The sequence below is a fragment of the Juglans microcarpa x Juglans regia genome, chromosome 5S (genome assembly GCF_004785595.1).
Source record: "Juglans microcarpa x Juglans regia isolate MS1-56 chromosome 5S, Jm3101_v1.0, whole genome shotgun sequence".
Classification (NCBI taxonomy): Eukaryota; Viridiplantae; Streptophyta; class Magnoliopsida; order Fagales; family Juglandaceae; genus Juglans; species Juglans microcarpa x Juglans regia.
Genome location: NC_054603.1, coordinates 29,766,098 through 29,784,648, shown reverse-complemented (window position 1 = coordinate 29,784,648; position 18,551 = coordinate 29,766,098). Strand labels below are relative to the sequence as shown.

General features: G+C 36.0%; 1 protein-coding gene across 1 annotated transcript; it reads left to right on the top strand.

The window, feature by feature from the left end:
* Positions 1-10,146: 10,146 nt before the first annotated feature.
* Positions 10,147-13,542, top strand: LOC121267334 (O-fucosyltransferase 19-like). The gene is made up of 8 exons (XM_041171191.1): positions 10,147-11,015; positions 11,583-11,655; positions 11,757-11,827; positions 11,935-12,023; positions 12,123-12,255; positions 12,357-12,589; positions 12,676-13,152; positions 13,253-13,542. The coding sequence occupies exons 1-8, from the start codon at positions 10,449-10,451 to the stop codon at positions 13,521-13,523; spliced, it is 1,914 nt and encodes a 637-aa protein (XP_041027125.1). The 5' UTR covers positions 10,147-10,448; the 3' UTR covers positions 13,524-13,542.
* The last annotated feature ends 5,009 nt before the right edge of the window (positions 13,543-18,551 follow it).

Below are 18,551 nucleotides of genomic sequence, written 5' to 3'. Positions count from 1 at the left end.
TTCTGATTCACCGCATCATGGGTTTGTCCGTATGAACGTGACAAAGTTATGCGTTTTGAGAGACTATGGAAGTTCAAATTCTTTTTGCTTAGTTCGTTCCGTATAAAAGACTGTTTCCTCTTTGGATCGTCTGTAAATGGTGGTTATATCACATTTTCTTTTGTTTTCTAACCAATCAATGTTTTGAATATCGTATTCGTGACCGTTTTGGATATCAATATCATTTTGGATATTGTTTTGAAATAGTCTATATATAAATAAATTATATATACAAATATATATATATAAATTATATTTTAAAATAATAATTTATATATAAATAAATTATATATAAATATATATAAATTATAAATAATCTAATCTGAATTGGAGGTTAAAAAATGAGCTTGCAGTTTGAAAAAATAAAAAAAAAAAAAGGATAAAGGCTGAAATATTGGTTGAAACGGTCGAAATTCTGACTAGTACGAAACTATACACTTCTATGTACTGGCTACGCCATAGAAACAATATATTTTGGCCGTACTGACCAGTACAATATGAAATTCAAAACTTTGTTTTGAACCGTAGTCCATTAATCTAGGATGTTTAACTAGGGGTGTAACTGGTCTGGTCTGGTCCGATTTTGGACAAAATCTATAATCGAATTGGTATGTACCAGTTTTCCATTTTTCAAAATCAATTACGTCCTGGTTATCCTCCTAAATCGGTACCTCCGATTTTGCCAGTTTCCCGTCCGGTTCGGTCCGATTTTTCAATTTTTTTAAAATGTAAAAAGTATATAATAAAATATATTTCTTATGATAAAATGTTATTAATATTTTAATATATATTATATTTAAAGCATATGATCAATTAAATTTTCATCTTTAAGATTAAACTTTTATTTTATAAATTATAATAACATTATCTTATATATAATTCTATCAATAACATATGATCAAACAAATTACAAATGTTCATATTTAAGATTAACATTTTATTTTATAATTTATAAATTATAATATGAAATTATTTCATATATGATATATAATTATATATATTATATTTAAAACTTATATATATATATAAATATTTTGTATAATATATAAAATTACTTTTTATAGATATATTTTTCCAACCGGTCCGGTTCGATCCGGTCTGGTCTCGGAAACTACAGAACCGGAACCGAACCAGATCCGACCGGTTTTCATAATATAGGAACCGGTTCCGGACCGGACCGGTTCAAAACCGGACCAACCTGTCCGGTTCGGTCCGGTCTGGACCGGTTTTCTGGTTTCTCGGTTTAAATTTACACCCCTATGTTTAACTGATTTTTGAAGATTGTCAAGTTCTTGTTTTAAATTAATAACTTCTTGTTTTAAAAGTTCTTGTTTTAAATTTATAACTTCTTATTTTAAATTGATGACCTCGAGTGAGAGAAAAGAAAGATATGTAAAATGTATTCTACAATATTTATTGTTGTCTGTATAAATATTATGAACAATACTAAATGAGGAATATATATTGTAGGGGAGAGCACGACTTCCCGCCCTCGCCACCCGACCCTGCCCCACCAGGGCTGGTCAGCAACCCCTTTTGTCAGATGCAGGGGGTGAGGTACCCAACCCACATTTGGGCACCCTTGTAGGTGTGAGGGGCGCGACAGGCTAGGCCCCTGTCTGCCTTTCCCCCGCCTTGTACTGTATATATATATATATGTGTGTGTGTGTGTGTGTGTGTGTGTGTGTGTGTGTATTAGAAAAAATATACTGATACTAAAATAATGTCGTTTTGAGGATACCTTAAACAACGTCGTTTTACTAAAAACATTAAACTCCCCCCAACGTCCACTCCCCCAGATCCCTCTCTCTCTGTGTATCACCCCTCTTTCTCAGACCCTCACTCTCGCACCTCGTCATCTCCAACGTCGTTGTTGTTGCCTAGCGTCCTCTCTTAAATTCTGTAAGTATCCCCTAATCCTAATTCTGTTGGCATGGTGTTGAAGTCAAAACGAAGTCAGATTTGGGATCGAATTTTTAGATTTTTCTCAACCCTAGATTAAACATTTTCCTATATGTCGCCATTGTTCTTGACCCACAGTACAGAATTGATGGCATGGTATATGGATTGACATTGGTGAATGGGAAGTCATGGGCGGATCATATTGCGATAAGGGTACAGAAAACCCTTAGAAAATTGCTTGATGAGTTCGCCGCATTCATGAGTGCTAATATTTCAGCATCTATACCTACCGCATCACCTCCTCTCGAAGTCAGGATAGGGAAAACGTGTAGGTTAGAGTGGGGTGAGAGGTTGGGGCAGGTTACTGAGTTTCGTCAGCCTTTAGACACACAGTTGAAGTTGGATATGTACTTGGCAGCGGAGATGCACCCATTTACATAGGGGTTTGATATCTTATCTTGATGGAAGGTCAATGTTGTCAAGTATCTCATCTTTGGAGACATAGCCCACAGTATTTTAGTCATCCATATTACCACTGTAGCCTCATAGTCAGTTTTTAGCACCAGGGGTCACATATTGGATCCATTCCATAATTCATTATCTCCTACCACTATGGATGCATTGATTTGTACTCAAAATTGGATCAAAGTGAAACCAATTCATATTCCAAATGTGGTAGACTTTGTGAAAACAGACGAGGAGACGGGTGGTGATCAGCTTACATCTGGTAATTGCTCTTACCAATAATATTGCTTTTGTTTATAATATATTGTGTTATTACTTATACTCAAATTTAACTGTTGTATAGACAACTTCAAAAAATGCCCCTATGTCTACATCGACCGCAATATGATTTCGTAGTTCAATCCACCATTGTCATTGGTTTGTATAACGATTATCTTATTTATTTGTAGTATGTATATAATGTTTGTAATTCTAATTGGTTTTCTTGTATTTTTTTCAGTTTTTATTAGTCTCATTGTCACATGCTCAATCTCAATAATTCCATCTTGATCTCAATTTCATCTTGGTTTGTAATTTTAATTTTTTAACTTTTTCACATATCTATATAATGTTTGTATTTATGACTTTTTTTTCTTATTTTGTTTTTTAGATTTTATAATCTCACGCCCTCACTTGCCCAACCCTAATCCCAAATTCTCAATGATCTAATCTGCAATCCTTGATAGTCTCACTTGATTTGTATTTGTAGTTTTATGTTTTTAACTTTTTTACATATGTATATATTGATTGTAATTCTAATTTATTTTCATATTAATGTTTCAAATTAGATAATCTCAAAGTCTCACTAGCCCACCACCCCCCAAATTCCAATCTCAAGACTCAAAGTCATCTTGTAATAATATTCATTTAAATTATTTGAGAATTTGTAATATTTTTATATTAATTTGTAATAATTTTAGATTAATTTGTATTATTATAATAGTTTAGAATACTTAGATTTTTATGTTTTATGCTTTAAAAACCTTTATTTCATTTTATATTTTATGTTATATGTAAATTATAGTTTTTAATTTTTTTTTTAAAAAAATATGGAGCCCAAAATAGTCCATAAAGAAGTTGTGGGCCCATTTGGGCCAAATGGGAGGCGGACAAACTAGGCATCCAAATCCCCCCCCCCTCCCCCCAAAGACCAAGATGGGGGGGCCGCCCCAAGGGTGCAGGGCCTGATCCTTGGAGGGCAAACCCCACCCCTCACAAGGGCGGGGGTGGGGTGAGGGAAGCGGGCCCCTGCCCCGAGAGTGCGGGTAGCACTCTTAATATATTGTATAGCTCTTTTCATACGTTTATCTATATGCTATTGAATTTTCAGGTTCGGATAATAACTTATTGATCTACATTGAAATGCCCTTATTTTTAAATACGTAACTTATGTACCTTGTGCGAACCTAAACCCTATATATGCAACATACGAACCAAACCAAACCATATAACAGTGCTTGCTTAGATTTCACTAGTGCAAATCATGCTTGGAGCTGGACAAATGAATTTTGGCTAATACAGAATAGACTTTATATTACTGCTTTGGTTGTTTTCTGACCTTCTAGTATTTACCATCTTGGTTGTTTGGACTTGTCGCCACAGTATTCTGAAATATTACTACAATATTTTTCTGAGGGATTAATAAAATTACAGTGTTGTCTTCTTTACAAACAAACAAACAAAAAAATAGAAATGTTTGGAGCTGGACTGGTCTGGTACAGGATGACCATGCACCAATATGGTAGCTAGCAGATAGAAATCTTCCAGGGTTGTCTGCATCTAAGCTGATCGTGTTCATCATGCATTGCATCTAAGTTTGTAAAGAATGAAAAAAAAGGGGGCCACGCGCGCGGTTTCCAGACCACCATTAGAATCTTAAAGCAGTGACCTCAACATCAAGCAGCTGGCATCACTCCAACTGGCAGCTGCATGCATTGATCCGCCGGTAGATTGTTGCTATCACAGAGAAACTCTTTTAGGTTGTGGTGGTCACGAAGATATATTGCACCATCCTAATATAAATCGAAACAACAAAACAAAATAAGTCATTGGTTAGAGGGTTAAGAGATCCTTGTCAGAGTCTTAAATTAAGGTTATTTATAAGCCTTTGCTGTGTATATATATATATATGCCACGGCCTACTTATTAGACAAAAAAAAAAAAAAAAAAAAAGGGTTCAATTCAACCACCATGGTGGCTTTAGAAGCGTTGACATGTCTGCATGGAAGGTCTAGCTGCTAGAACTTGCTTAATGGAGACCCATTGTCCAAACAACTCCCAACTTCATTCCCATGTAATTCAGAGATTTGACTCTTCAGCTCAACTCTGCTCCATCTCTCACTCAAAACTATTATAAACTATTTCATTCATTTTTAACCCTCCTATTATATGATTGAATCGTGGGTCCACACCACTAGGAGTGACCCTTTCCGGAGATCTGATTGACAAAAGAAACATCGATCTTCATCATTCCCATTTCTTTATATATATATATAAATATATATATATATATATTGTGCTAAATAATAAATTCAAGAAAAATTATGTATACAACTTTCGTGCAGAACTTTGTAAAAAATATATCACATCCTAAAAAAATGTAAAATATATATATATATATATTATTTTTTAGTGTTATCCACTTTTTTAGAAAGGATTTGTATAGAATTTATCTATTTAAGACCTATACTAATTAGTATTACTCTTAGATAAGTGAAAATATGATGTCAAATATATATACCTGATCTGCATTCTAATTTATAGGAAATGTTTGTCGAGACTCGTCCCATAAATTCTGTCAAAGGCCGATCGAAAAAATAGTTTGTTATCCTTCTATTTGCATTCTCCACATAAACTTTGTAAAATTACTTTAATATATATAGTTGGTGGATGAGAGTTCTAATTTGTCGTTTGAATTCGAAAATGAGTTGAGATGAGTTGAGATTGGTTGTGAATAGTAGTGAGATGAGTTGTAAATAGTAGTGAGATTTGTGAGTTAAAGTTGATGAATAATAATGAATAGTAGTGAGATGAGTTGAAATAAGTTACGAATACAAACCTCTCAAAATGAAATTTAGAGTTATGTCAATCAGATCATAAGATTTGACTATTTTAATATAAACATATAATAAGATCATGAGAGTTACATCTATTAAAAAAAATAGACATATAATTATTTTTATAATCACTTATAAAATTATATATTAAAAAAAGAATATTTTATAAAATAAATTATAAAAATAATATTATTTTACCTAAATATATTCTTATTAAAACGTTGGTCTTCATGTGTGTTGGGAATTAGGACGGCATGACACGGCACAATAATTAATCCTTCTTTTGTGCAAGTAAATAGTCCCATCAAAATATAATATTAGAAAAATAATATTAGGGATATTAGCATCGTGATTGATATACGATCCAACGGTTAGGAAGCGGGAAAAGGTTATCATCAGATATAACGGCTAGTTTTAAAGAGGATGGGCAATTTAGGCGGGTACAGAGCTGAGTGGGACAAGAAAACAATCATGGCCGTCATAAGGCCATATGGGGCTCCTGGGATAGTGCCACCTGTCGTATTTTGGATTTCCTGAAACCGGAATGTCCCAAATCCAATATAAAACCAAACCAAAAACTAAAAAAAAAAAACAAAAGTCAGCAACGACAAAAGCGACAGCATGTGGTTTTGCGAACACGAGGATCGAAGTCATTCCCGATATGGGTAAAGAGACTTCACTCCAAAGTTTTTGTGCCCAGAAACCATATCCGTCTCTCTACTTGTGTGCGTCTATGTCCACAAATGAGAAATGACTTTTATGTACTCCACGAAGGATCTTAGATACAAAAATGTTATGTAAAGTTATTTCTGTATATTTTTTTTTGTGTATTTTATTAATGTGATTGGTTATATTATTTTTTAATATAAAATAATTATTTTAGTCATTCACATCAGTAGAGTACATAAGATATACGTAAAAATAACTGTATGTAGTAGAATAGTAGAGTCTTGCATAATTTATTATTAAAAAATAATTTTTTCGTGTAGGTCTCAAATTTATTTAATTTTTTTAAAAAATAATGCACGAGACTTATATATTTCAAAACTGCAAATATAATTTCTCTTAATATGAAATTTTTTTTCTCAATTATTTTATTGTAGTGTAATATAATAGATTAAAGACTCTTAACTACCGCGCTTCTTTGCAACTAAGGCATTGTTATTGCATAAATTGCATGATATGATCAATATATAGTACTGATAATAGAAGTTCTATTATTCATGAATCATCATATTTTTAACTACAATCGTTCTACCATCTTCTAGCATGATAGTAAATGATTGATATGTAAGTAAAAAAATTGTGAATATTTACATTGGGGTTTTTTTTTTCAATTTTAAATCTTGTTATATTTAGTACATCTACAATGTCGCATGGTTTAAATGTTGTTATCTAAGTTCAATACTACCAATAATTTTGACCGGTCCCGTTTGGTTGTTAAACTCATTTGAGTTCAACTCAGTTCAGTCTAATTTTAAGTTAAATCTAACATCTAAAAACTCATCTCTTAAATTACTAAACTCATTTAAACTCAAAACTTCTTTATACGTGAGACCTACAATATTTTTCAATTCAACATTTTTTTATGCGTGTGACCTAAAACATTTTTTAACTTCTCATAAATACATCTAAACTCATCTTAACATCTAAATACATTTAAACTCATCTTAGATAGACATCATAAAACTCACTCTATTATCTCAACTCATTATTATTCATAAAGAACTTAATTCAATTCAACTCAACTCAATATCTAAACGTAGCCTTAAATTACTCAAGCCCAGGTGGTAGCCAACCACCACTCGCCAAAGTGAAATCAACTGAAAATTGCCCATGTTAGTCTAAAAATCACTAGCATTGGCAAAATCCGGCCAAGACATGCCAAATCTAGCCAAATCTGACGAGTTAAGACTAGATTCATCAAGTTAAGGCCAAATTCGACTAAATCTAACATGATCGGCCGTCTTTTTGGACCACTTGGGGCCGGGGTGGTTCCCGACCACCCCATCACGGGGTGGCCTGTCACTTCTTTCTCTTTTTTAATTTATGTTGATTAATTGAGTAATGATAGTCATCATTCTAATTCTCATCATCCTCTTATCATGGAATGATGAGAAAATTGATGATGAATATATTTTTTCTTATTAATTTGAGTTATTCTATACACCAACTCTACACCACACATCTGCTGAGGAAAAAAAAATTAAAGTAGGTGTGTATTGTATGACTACTGAGTATAATTTTTCTTTTAATTTTTTGTTGTGTATGGATAAGTAATATTATATTTATCATAAAAATATTAATGTGAAAATTTTTAGTTAAAGGATGTAAAAGAGACTTTTACGCTATATCATGTTTTAAGATATTTCCATGGGACCATGAGATAAAAGAGTCGTGGGTTTTTATCCCTGCGTTGTTAGATTATCTTATCATCATAGATTATTAATGAGATTATTAACATCTTTTTTTTATATATATATATCTTTTACATCTTTTCAAGATAAGCGTTCGATAGTTGAGATGTCATTCATTTGGGAAGAAATTAAGTGAATTTGGTGGTTCGACCAATCTGGATTGGAGTACAAGACAAAATATAAAATTTTGATCTGATTTGATCTCATTTCATCATTATATATTTTTCAAATTTTTATATAAAATATAATAAACAATTCAATTTTTTCAAATCTCAATTTAATTTTTTTAAATTTTAAAATAATAATAATATTAAAATATAATATTTTAAACTTTCAAACAAAATTTAAATGATTGAATGAATTCATATTTTAACACCTCCCAAAAACAAAAAAAATGATAAGAATTACATGCAAATGGCCATCTCCAGAATGTATATTTCTTTCCCAAGTTTTTTTTATAAAATTATATTTATAAGTCAATGTAGAATATATATTGTACTATACAGTTGATATGACAGAATTTAATTCATTAAAAAAACTATAAATTTAAATCAAGGATATAGATGAAGTGTTATCCGCACTAACTTACAAATATGATGACTCTTCCGCATAAACAACCAAAACAATTTGAGATTGAGCAATTAGGTTCTAATCACTTATAGTAACCTCTTCAATAAGAAGTGATCATAAGAAAAACAAAATAAAACACATGGTTGTATGGAACTGTAACGTTCCAATAAAAAATCAAAATCACATGATTTATATTTTAAAAAGACTAGTCAATGATACAATTTAAACTCTATTGAAATCTTATAAAAAGCAGAAATTTCTTCTTCTGAAATAATATGAAATCTCAAAAATCACTTATCATTATCCTTATCATAATATGGGATATCATAGGAACTTTTATGCTTCATGGACTTTGAAATCTTCTAGCAACCATTTCCTTGAACTCTCGTAGTCATATTTGAATATTTGAATCAATGATATGAATAGTGTATTCTCTACACTAACGTATGAATAAAATGACTTTTTCTAACAAACTACCAAAATGATTTGAGATTAAGTCCTCTTTGCTAAGAAGTGAACCAACGGGAAACAAAAAAACAAAACACCTGGTTGTATGAAATTTTTATGCTTCATGGGCTTTGAAATCCTCACGCAACCATTTTGTAATCATACATTATCTATGATATACACAAGTTTTTATCATTGAATCAATGATATGAATGTTGTATTCTACATTAGCTTATAAATAAAATGACTCTTTGAATAAGAGAAAAGCTTCTTTGTCGCTTATGTTTGACCGCTCTAGTAGATTGTTGGTCAAATTTTTTTTTTCACTTAATGATTAAAAAAATAATTTTAAGTATATTAATATATTTTTTTATTTTTTAAAAATATTTAAATATATTAAACAAAATACCGAACGATACGTCCAACGTTTACACTGAGCTGCATAGTAGCCTTATCCTTTGAATAAACAACCAAAATGATTTAAAACGTGAATCTAAGAAAACAAAACACGTGGTTGCCTGGAACTTTTACACTTTGTGGACTATGAAATTCTCGTGCCCATTAAGTCTCCTAATCACACATTATTTATGATATACTGATTGATAAAACATAAATTAATTATGTTATGTATCAGACTTTCGTGTCATGTCGATCACGTAGGAATAGATGTCGTGTGTTATTAGAAGATAACATTTCTGGAAAAAACAAATTTAAAAAATAAGAGATTTTTCTCATCAGTTACTATTAATCATTCCACGCGTCTTATCCTATAAAAATATTTCTTACATTTTATAAAAGAGTAATATTAGATAGAAGTTACTATAGCAGTATACACTTTGCATTTACTACATGATTGCTTCTAGTTTTTTATTTTTTATTTTTTTTAAATTTGAAATATGTGTAGTCTAGATAATACTATATCATATATGTAAAATAATTACTTTCAATAGTAACTTTTTTTTATATTTATTTTTTATAAAAACATTTATACATTCTATAAAAAAAATTATGGAAGTAGGATATGTGACGTGAATAGTGATTGATTTGTAACAAAATTTTTTAAAAATATAATAATATATCACTTCGAAGGGCAGTCACGTCATTGCATTGTTTCTATAAATCAAAACTTAAAAAAAAAAAAAAAAAGAAAAAAAAAGAAAAATTGTTTCTATAAATCCCTGGTCTCTCAAAGTATCACGACGATTATAGACTTCTACACGCAGAGAGACAGAAGAGAGGGAGGTCTGTCTCTGTACATAAAAGCTCTCCTTCGAAACAGAAACAGAAACAGAACATTAATCAATCAAAGCCTCTCCATTGGCCTTACAATACGGAGCCCCGCACAATCCAACCGACGGTTCCATCGCATTCTCTTTTTCTCTCCCTCCCTAAATGCAAAACCCTTCTTTCTCTTCTTCTTTTTATCTCTCTTTTCTCTCCGTTGCTTTCCCCATTCTCCTTTTTCCGCATTGGCTTTTTCCTTCTTTCTTTTGATGTTCTAACTGGTCCTGCCATGTCGTCTTCCGGTGCCGTTCTGAGCAACTCCTGCAACTGTAGCCCACTACCCCCCGCCGGGGGGCCCACCACGACCAGGCGACGAGTGGCGGACCTCTTCATGGACGCCGAGAAATTCTCCAACTTCCCCGACCACGTACACGACCACGACGACCCCTGTTCCAACGGCTACAACTGTGGGTCCCACATTCTCCACCACCACCAATATTATTTCCACCACCCCGTGATAAGGTATCTCCTGCTTCGCTCGCGGGCGTTCTTCTCTTTGCCCGACGCTTGGCTGCTCCGCATTGAGAATGTGCTCCTCTCGATGGCCGTGATGGTACGGTCGTTGAGATCCGGGAAGAACATAGGCCGTAAGATCTTCGGGTTGCTGATGCTGATGGCGGTCGTATCGGTGTTCGTTAAGGTCTTGTTCCTGGGCAGCCACGCCGAGTTGAGCGGGAAGAGGATTGATAACGGGCTCTTGATCGTACAGACCTTCAAAGATGATTCGACAATGGCTCAACGCGCAGTCACAGAGACCCAAACCTCCATTCCGAAGCGGGCTCTCGAGAGATTGCCTGTAAGTAAATATTTTCACTCTACCTCTTTTTTATTTATTTATTTTCCTTCGTAAATTCCCATTATAAAAAGATCAAACTGTTGATAATTTTATTGCCATATTTTTCTGTTCTCTTTTAAGTATATACCTCACTTTCTTTCTTTTTCTTTTGGCAATTAAAAATATTCAAGTTGTTGCTTTGACTCACAAGATGGTGGGTGGGTGGCAACTGGTGCTTTGAATTTTCATGGGTTGGCTATGACCAGCACATCCAACTGTATCCGTATGGGTTGCTTTCATATGATGTTTTGTTGGCCTTTTAAATGTTCCTTCGTAAATTTTTCAGGACAATATTACGATACAATAACCTTTGACTTTTGTTATAAAGCAAGAGTATGTTGTCAGCAATTCTACTTTCTTTGAATATGCAACTTTACACAGATTGAAGCTTTTTCTTTCTGGGTTCAATCACTTCTTTTTTATACTTTTAGGGGCGCATTTATGTGCCTTAAAAATCAGTCCTCTTTTTAATATGGCCTTTTTTTTTATTAGTTGTTATTAATTTATTTGGGTTTCCCTGTTTTGCAGACTTCAGAAATATGGATGAAACCAAATAGTGAAGACTTTTACCAATGCATTGCTCGACCCGGGAATCGAATACGTATGTCTAATGTTACACGCACCAAAATTCGTCGATCACGCATCTAACTTGATAATTTTCTTATGTGGGTACTGATGTTTACCCTTTCAAATTTCTCATAGGAACGGACTCAAACACGAATGGCTATCTTCTTGTTCATGCCAATGGTGGATTGAATCAGATGAGAACAGGGGTAAGAATTACTATCAAGCTTGTCATACATATCCAATAAGGAGAATGTTCCTCGCAGTCTCATGGATTTAGTTGTTTTTTTAAGCTTACTTAGTTCATTGACATCAGATATGTGATATGGTTGCTGTTGCGAAGCTAATGAATGCTACTCTGGTTCTTCCTTCTCTGGATCATGATTCATTTTGGACTGATCCAAGGTATTACTATGAGTGCCTGTCTGTTTCTGATAGATGTTAGTATTATTAGTTCCTACTTTCTTGGGCTCTATTAAACAAGTAAATCTAATACTTTTGCAGTGATTTTGAAGATATCTTTGACTCAAGACACTTCATAGAAGTTTTAAAGGATGATATCGAGATAGTAGAGCTTTTGCCACCAAAGTATGCAGCAGTGAAACCCCTTCTCAAGGCCCCAGTTTCCTGGTCTAAGGTCTGAAAATATTTTGCAGTGCAGTTAAATATATATATATATATATTTTTCAACTCTAGTTTCCTATTACGGGAGTTGTATCTCAGAAACTTTATCTGCAGGCTAGTTACTACAGGAAGGACATGCTTTCATTGTTGAAGAAACATAAGGTGATAAAGTTTACCCACACTGATTCTCGACTGGTCAACAATGGCCTAGCTTCCTCCATTCAGAAGCTCAGGTGCCGCGCCAATTATGAGGCTCTCCGGTACACAAAAGAGATTGAAGATTTTGGGAGGATTTTGGTTGATAGATTGAGGAAAAATAATGAGCCATATATTGCTTTGCATTTAAGGTATCATGATTTTTTACCTCTATTACTTGTCTAATTCCTGTAATACTACAAAGTTTCCCAACTAAGTTAGGACCAATCAACCGCAGATATGAGAAAGACATGCTTGCTTTCACTGGCTGCAGCCACAACCTTACAGCAGAAGAGGCAGAAGAACTTAAGATTATGAGGTACAATGTTAAGCATTGGAAGGAGAAAGAGATAAATAGCCATGAACGACGACTCCAAGGGGGATGCCCAATGTCCCCAAGAGAAGCAGCCCTTTTCCTCAAGGCCATGGGTTACCCTTCCACTACAACTATCTATATAGTTGCAGGAGAGACATATGGCAGCAATAGCATGGACGCCTTCCGTTCCGAGTACCCTAATGTCTTCTCTCATTCAAATCTTGCGACAGAAGAAGAGTTAGAATCCTTTGAATCATACCAGAATCGCCTGGCAGCCTTGGATTATATTGTGGCACTTGAGAGTGATGTCTTTGTTTATACATATGATGGAAATATGGCAAAGGCAGTACAGGGACATAGGAGGTTTGAAGGATTTCGAAAGACAATCAACCCTGACAGGTTTGTTTCCATTAATATTCGGCTTTCATTCTCATCAAACTCTATTATTTTTGTAGCAACATATAATTAGTATTCTGATATATAAAGTTATGTGTTACAGATTAAATTTTGTTAGACTGATAAATCAGCTGGATGAGGGAGCAATATCTTGGGAAGAGTTTTCTTCAGAGGTTAAGAATTTGCATTCCAACAGGATTGGAGCACCATATCCTAGACAAGCACGAAGACAGTCACCGAGGCTGGAGGAGAATTTTTATGCAAACCCTTTTCCTGGCTGTGTGTGTAACAAGTATCAGCCTTATCAGGAGCAACAACTTAATAGACTAGGACTTGACCAGATACGTCTTAAGGCTGCTGCGGCACAAAGATAGGGGTTTTGTTTCTTCTTGAGATCATGTGGCTCATTGGACTATTAGATTACCATTGCTTGCTCAAAGGCTGATCTGATGACAAAGGTTTCTGAAATGAACTGCTTCTTCGCCCAGCATGGAAACTACTATGGCTGCCAACAGAGTCAGTTCAAGTTTTATTTTTTGATTTTTTGATTTTTTTTTAATGGGATTTGAAAAATATTGCGCAGGTGAGAACCTTGCCAGAAGTTTTGGAAAACTAGGGAAGCTCCTATAATTATAGGGCAGTTAGCTATAGTGATATAAAAGGAAACTCAGGATTACATAATAATCATTCGGCAAGGAGACATCATCCTTGTCATATGTAGAGTTAAATTATTTCATTGATTCATTTTGTTATTTATATCTTAAATTGTTTGTCAAAATCAATTGCAAAATTGGGCACCACAACGAAGATGAATATTGGAATGTTTTTTTTTTCTTATTATAGTTCAAGTTCGTGACAGAAGTTGATTTCCATATGCTAGCTGCTGCCTGATATGCTTTTAATTTTTCTATTCATCCGTTCGATTATAATACGATGAAGGTCTCATGCCTGATTTCCAGTTTGCTTCAAATAAGTACTGCAGATATTACTTGTGAGATGTTCAGCCAGAATATTGGGTGGTTCAACAATCCTCCTCATGTGCGGGTTCATGCATTCATACACCCATTCTTTGAAAATTTCCCAAACTTTAACTAATAAATACATTTTTTTTTTATATATATTTTAACGAACTGCTTTTTAAAACACCATATTTCCCTAAATCTTTACCACTTTCCTACACTCGGCAAAGTAAAAAAGAAAGAAAAGATAAATATTGATCATATGAGAAATTTGTGAATTCCACATTGTTGATGCATTAAAGTCATCCCCAGCCCACGAAGCCGGTCTGCGCCCCGAAGCTCATGGTGGCGGTTTGGGGTGTTTTACGGTGCTCGTACATTCATAGTAATAAATAGTAAAATAATACATAAGAATGAGACACAGATTTGTATAGTTCGGCACAGAGCATACGTCCACGAGTCGTTTGGAGGGCAAATCCACTATAATGATTATATGCGACTGTTTATCATTTAACAAAGACTGCGTATTTCTATTGATAGTAGCATTTTTATTTTTGATGGCGTTAGTGGGTTTTTCGCCCGGTGATTTTCTATGGACATTCTCAATTTGGTATGGATGTTAGAATTTGTTTGTTGTGACCCGCGCAAGGTGGTTGTAGAGCCCAAAGGCTCGTTCCTGAAAATAACTCGCTGCCAACAATTGTGGCGTGAGTGTCAACACTCGACATTTTCTAGAGAAGACATTGTGCTGGCATTGATGTCCGAGCGCAAGTGTGAGAATACCTAGCTTTGACGCGAGAAGGCAGATGTGTTCGATTGTGCTAGGTGGCGAGGAGGGAAACACTTAAAGAAGTTATTTCCTACTTTGGTTGCCGGTGCGAATGCCAAACTCGGCTTGGAGAGCTAGGCAAGAGATTGCTTGACCACCCTAGGTGGGAGCATGGAGCTTGGCTTGGAGAGTTAGGTAGGAGATGTCTCAACCGCGCTAAGTGTGAGCACGGAGCTCGACTGAGAGAGTTAGGCGGGAATGGCTTAACTGTGCTAGGTGGAACTCGGCTTTGCTGAAGGAGATGCTCGACCGTGTTGAGGGGCAACCCGTGTGCTCAAGTGGGGATAGGCCCGGCAGGAGATGTTCTCAACCATGTTAAGGGAGGCTAACCTGATCGCTCGAGTGTGGTTGAACGCGGTGGGATATGTGCTCGGTTGCGCTGCTTTGGAGGAGACATAGCTTGATCGCGCAAAGAGGTTTTTGCCCAAAAACTAAACTGGTTGGTGTAGATAATCCAACAGTTAGAGAATTGCAAACCTGAGCCGTTTTGCTAAAGTGTGGTGAAGGCTTGAGGTGCACAGGTGAGACCTGCGGGCAGCCATACTTTGGCAATGATGAAGACTCGAGGTGCTCACGATACCAAGCGATGAGGGACTTTGTAGCCGGTGTTTCACAAGTGATCTCTAGCAAAGTATATTCTAGAAGTGTGTAGTCACTGGGACTCTCGCAGAATCTTGATTAGTTTTTTGGAGAGAAACTCCAAAAAACCAAATTTGTTAATAAAAATGAAACTCAAACAAGAAGTTTGAGAAAGACAAACCTGAATTTAGCTGCTATTTTCAATTTTTGCTTGACTCCTGATTGTCCATTGCTTTTTTTTTTTTTTTTTAATTTTTATTGCGGCTCGGGTATCCTCTCTGCTTTGCTTGCATGAATCAAGACTCCTGGATGATTATGACCGGCGATCAAAGTGCCTTATTTTTGTCTCTAGGTAATTTTCTGTTCGTTCACTCTCTTGGAGGCTCATACAATCCTGAGTCAAGTAGCTCAAATCAAACTATCTAACTATATTGCCAAGCGAAATTCAACGTTCACATATCTTTCTGATTAATTTCCTTGGGGTTTTGCTAACGACTGATGAACTTTTATGGTCGCCTTTGAGGTGGGACCTATTTGCCCATGGGCCTTGACTATCAGTCAAGTCTGGCGGCACTTAGGGGTGGCAATATGTGACACGACCCGTTAACCCAACACGGACATGACATGATAATAACGGGTTTGAGTTTAGTTTTAATATGTTCGGGTCAAAACAGGTGGACCCGTTAAGACACGATTGCTCAACGGGTTGATAACGGATCAACTCGTTATGACCCATTAAGAAAGTTAAAGTTACAATTATATCTTTATACATAAAAGTAAAATTGTTGAGATTTTAATTTCGATATTTTTATTGTTTAGATTGTAATTTTGGACTTGTAGTTAGTTTTATATTTTTTTATAGATATTATAATTTTAATATTTATATAAAATTATGCTGAACTTAATCAGGTCAAACGGGTTAATTTTGTATATGTTCAATCCATTTACATAAACGAGTTGAAATAGGTCGGGTCGGATTGTGTTAACCTATTTCGTAACATTCACTAACAGGTCAAAACGGGTCTTGTCGTGTCAACTCATTGTGTTAATGAGTCGTGTTAGAGTTTGAGATTTTGACACGATAAGTTTAATGGGTCGTGTTCGTGTTGACCCGTATAATATAATATACATATTTTGACACGATACGAACACGATCCTTTAATACGATTTGATACCCTTTGTGGCACTTATAGTGGGGACCATGCTTGTGGGTGCCTTCAGGGGGGGTTAGTGGGTTAATGCTCGCCAACATTGTCTGGGTGGCATGCGACGTGTGTAGCAGGCAACTTATTGTGTGAACAACTTTTCATGGGCGAGTACGTAACTACGGTGCGAGCAACTTGTCATGGGGGAGGTGATGGTGCCGAGCAAACTACTACGTCAAGCACATACTGTGACGATCAATTTATTGGGGCGAGCAACGGTGATGGTGCTGAGTAAAGGCAAAGGCAAAGGTAGTGATTTCCTTCGTGGCGAGTCACGCTCAGGTTCTAGTCTAGGAGACCACTATTGACTTGTTGTAGGCTATTTCTCTTCTACCGTTGGCCTGTGAGCTAGCAGAATGGCCTTGCATGGGATCTCGGCTTCTACGCCGTCATTCGTCCACTACACTACCATGTGTAGTGGTCTCTTGTTACTCTTCTATGAGCTTGGGTGGAGATGGGTGGCAACCTAGGAGGATCGACTAGGTTTTTATGGTGGTGAAAGGAACAATGCGGCTTGTTTCGATTCAAATGATGGTTGGTTAGTGGCAGTCTCCATGGTGCTCTATTTTAGTTGGGTAAAATAGAGGATGTCTTCCACGTTGATGGTAGAAAGACAACGCCCTAAGTGTTGATTACATTGTCATGTGTTTCGTCGGGGCAGGCAAAGACTTGCCCATTGTGTGCTCGTCACTCGCCACAAAGTTGGTGGCTGCCCACCGTTTCATCTGGATTACCTGCCATAGCAAAAGGGCTGGGCCAGCACTTGCCATGGTTGCCATTGGGTGGCAGGTTCATTGCTCGCTAGAGTTCATCCTGCGTGGGTGAGGCTGCCTGCCTTAGTGAGGTTCTTCTAAATGCGCCATGGAGAGAGGAGCGCTATAATGGTAGCCAACGACTCAGTGGGCTCTGACACCATTGGTGCGCTTGCAGGGGTTGGTGGTGTGAAGAAGGCTTTACGGCTGAACCTAGTGACGGTGGGACAACTTTGAGCTCTCCGGGGGTCTGGGGATGCCACGGTGGCCGTAGAAAACATTGGTGGTTCGGACGTTGTGCCTGAGGTCTACCTTGCGACGCCATGGGGGTGAGTAAGGTCGGGCTAATCTTCATGGGGATGTTGTGGCGTGCCGAGCTTCTGTGACGATGGCGAAGGATGATGGTGATCCAAGCGTCTTTTGCCTTGGACCACCACGCCGATGACAAAAAACGTTGGCATGTCCAGCTGTGGCCGCTGGTGGCCTTACTGAGGTTGTGGGTAGTTGGATGGTTACTCTCCTACCAACTTCTGGACTTTCAATGGTGACGAACTGGTGGTAAAGCTCATGTCGGCTCTGTCTGGCCTTTTGTCTGCATGCTACCCTTACTTTCACATTGCATGCATCTATAACATGCACAATGCAGGCCATGCACTCTACCAATTTACTCTTTTTTTCTTTTCTTTTCTTTTCTTTTTTTAAACAATAATAACGAAATAAAGAGAAAAAAAATATATTAAAATTGAAAGATCTTATTTGTTTCTTTGGAGACAATCTCACAAGTCGAGGAATCATTCTTTTCCTATTTTCGATGTAGATAATATGTCGGATCCTATAACGGCGCCAACTATTATGGATAAAATAGCACAACAGGCCCGAAACGGAGGAAAGAGTCATCTCTGACCCATGAAGTCGTTAGCGCCTCAATGATTCGGTCTAAAGCCCACGGTGGTGGTTTGGGGCGTCAATATGGTGCCTGTACATACATCTATAGCAGAAAAATAATAAAATAATATAAATAGAGAATGAGACACCTAGATTTACGTGGTTCGATACAGGACCTACGTCCACAAATCAT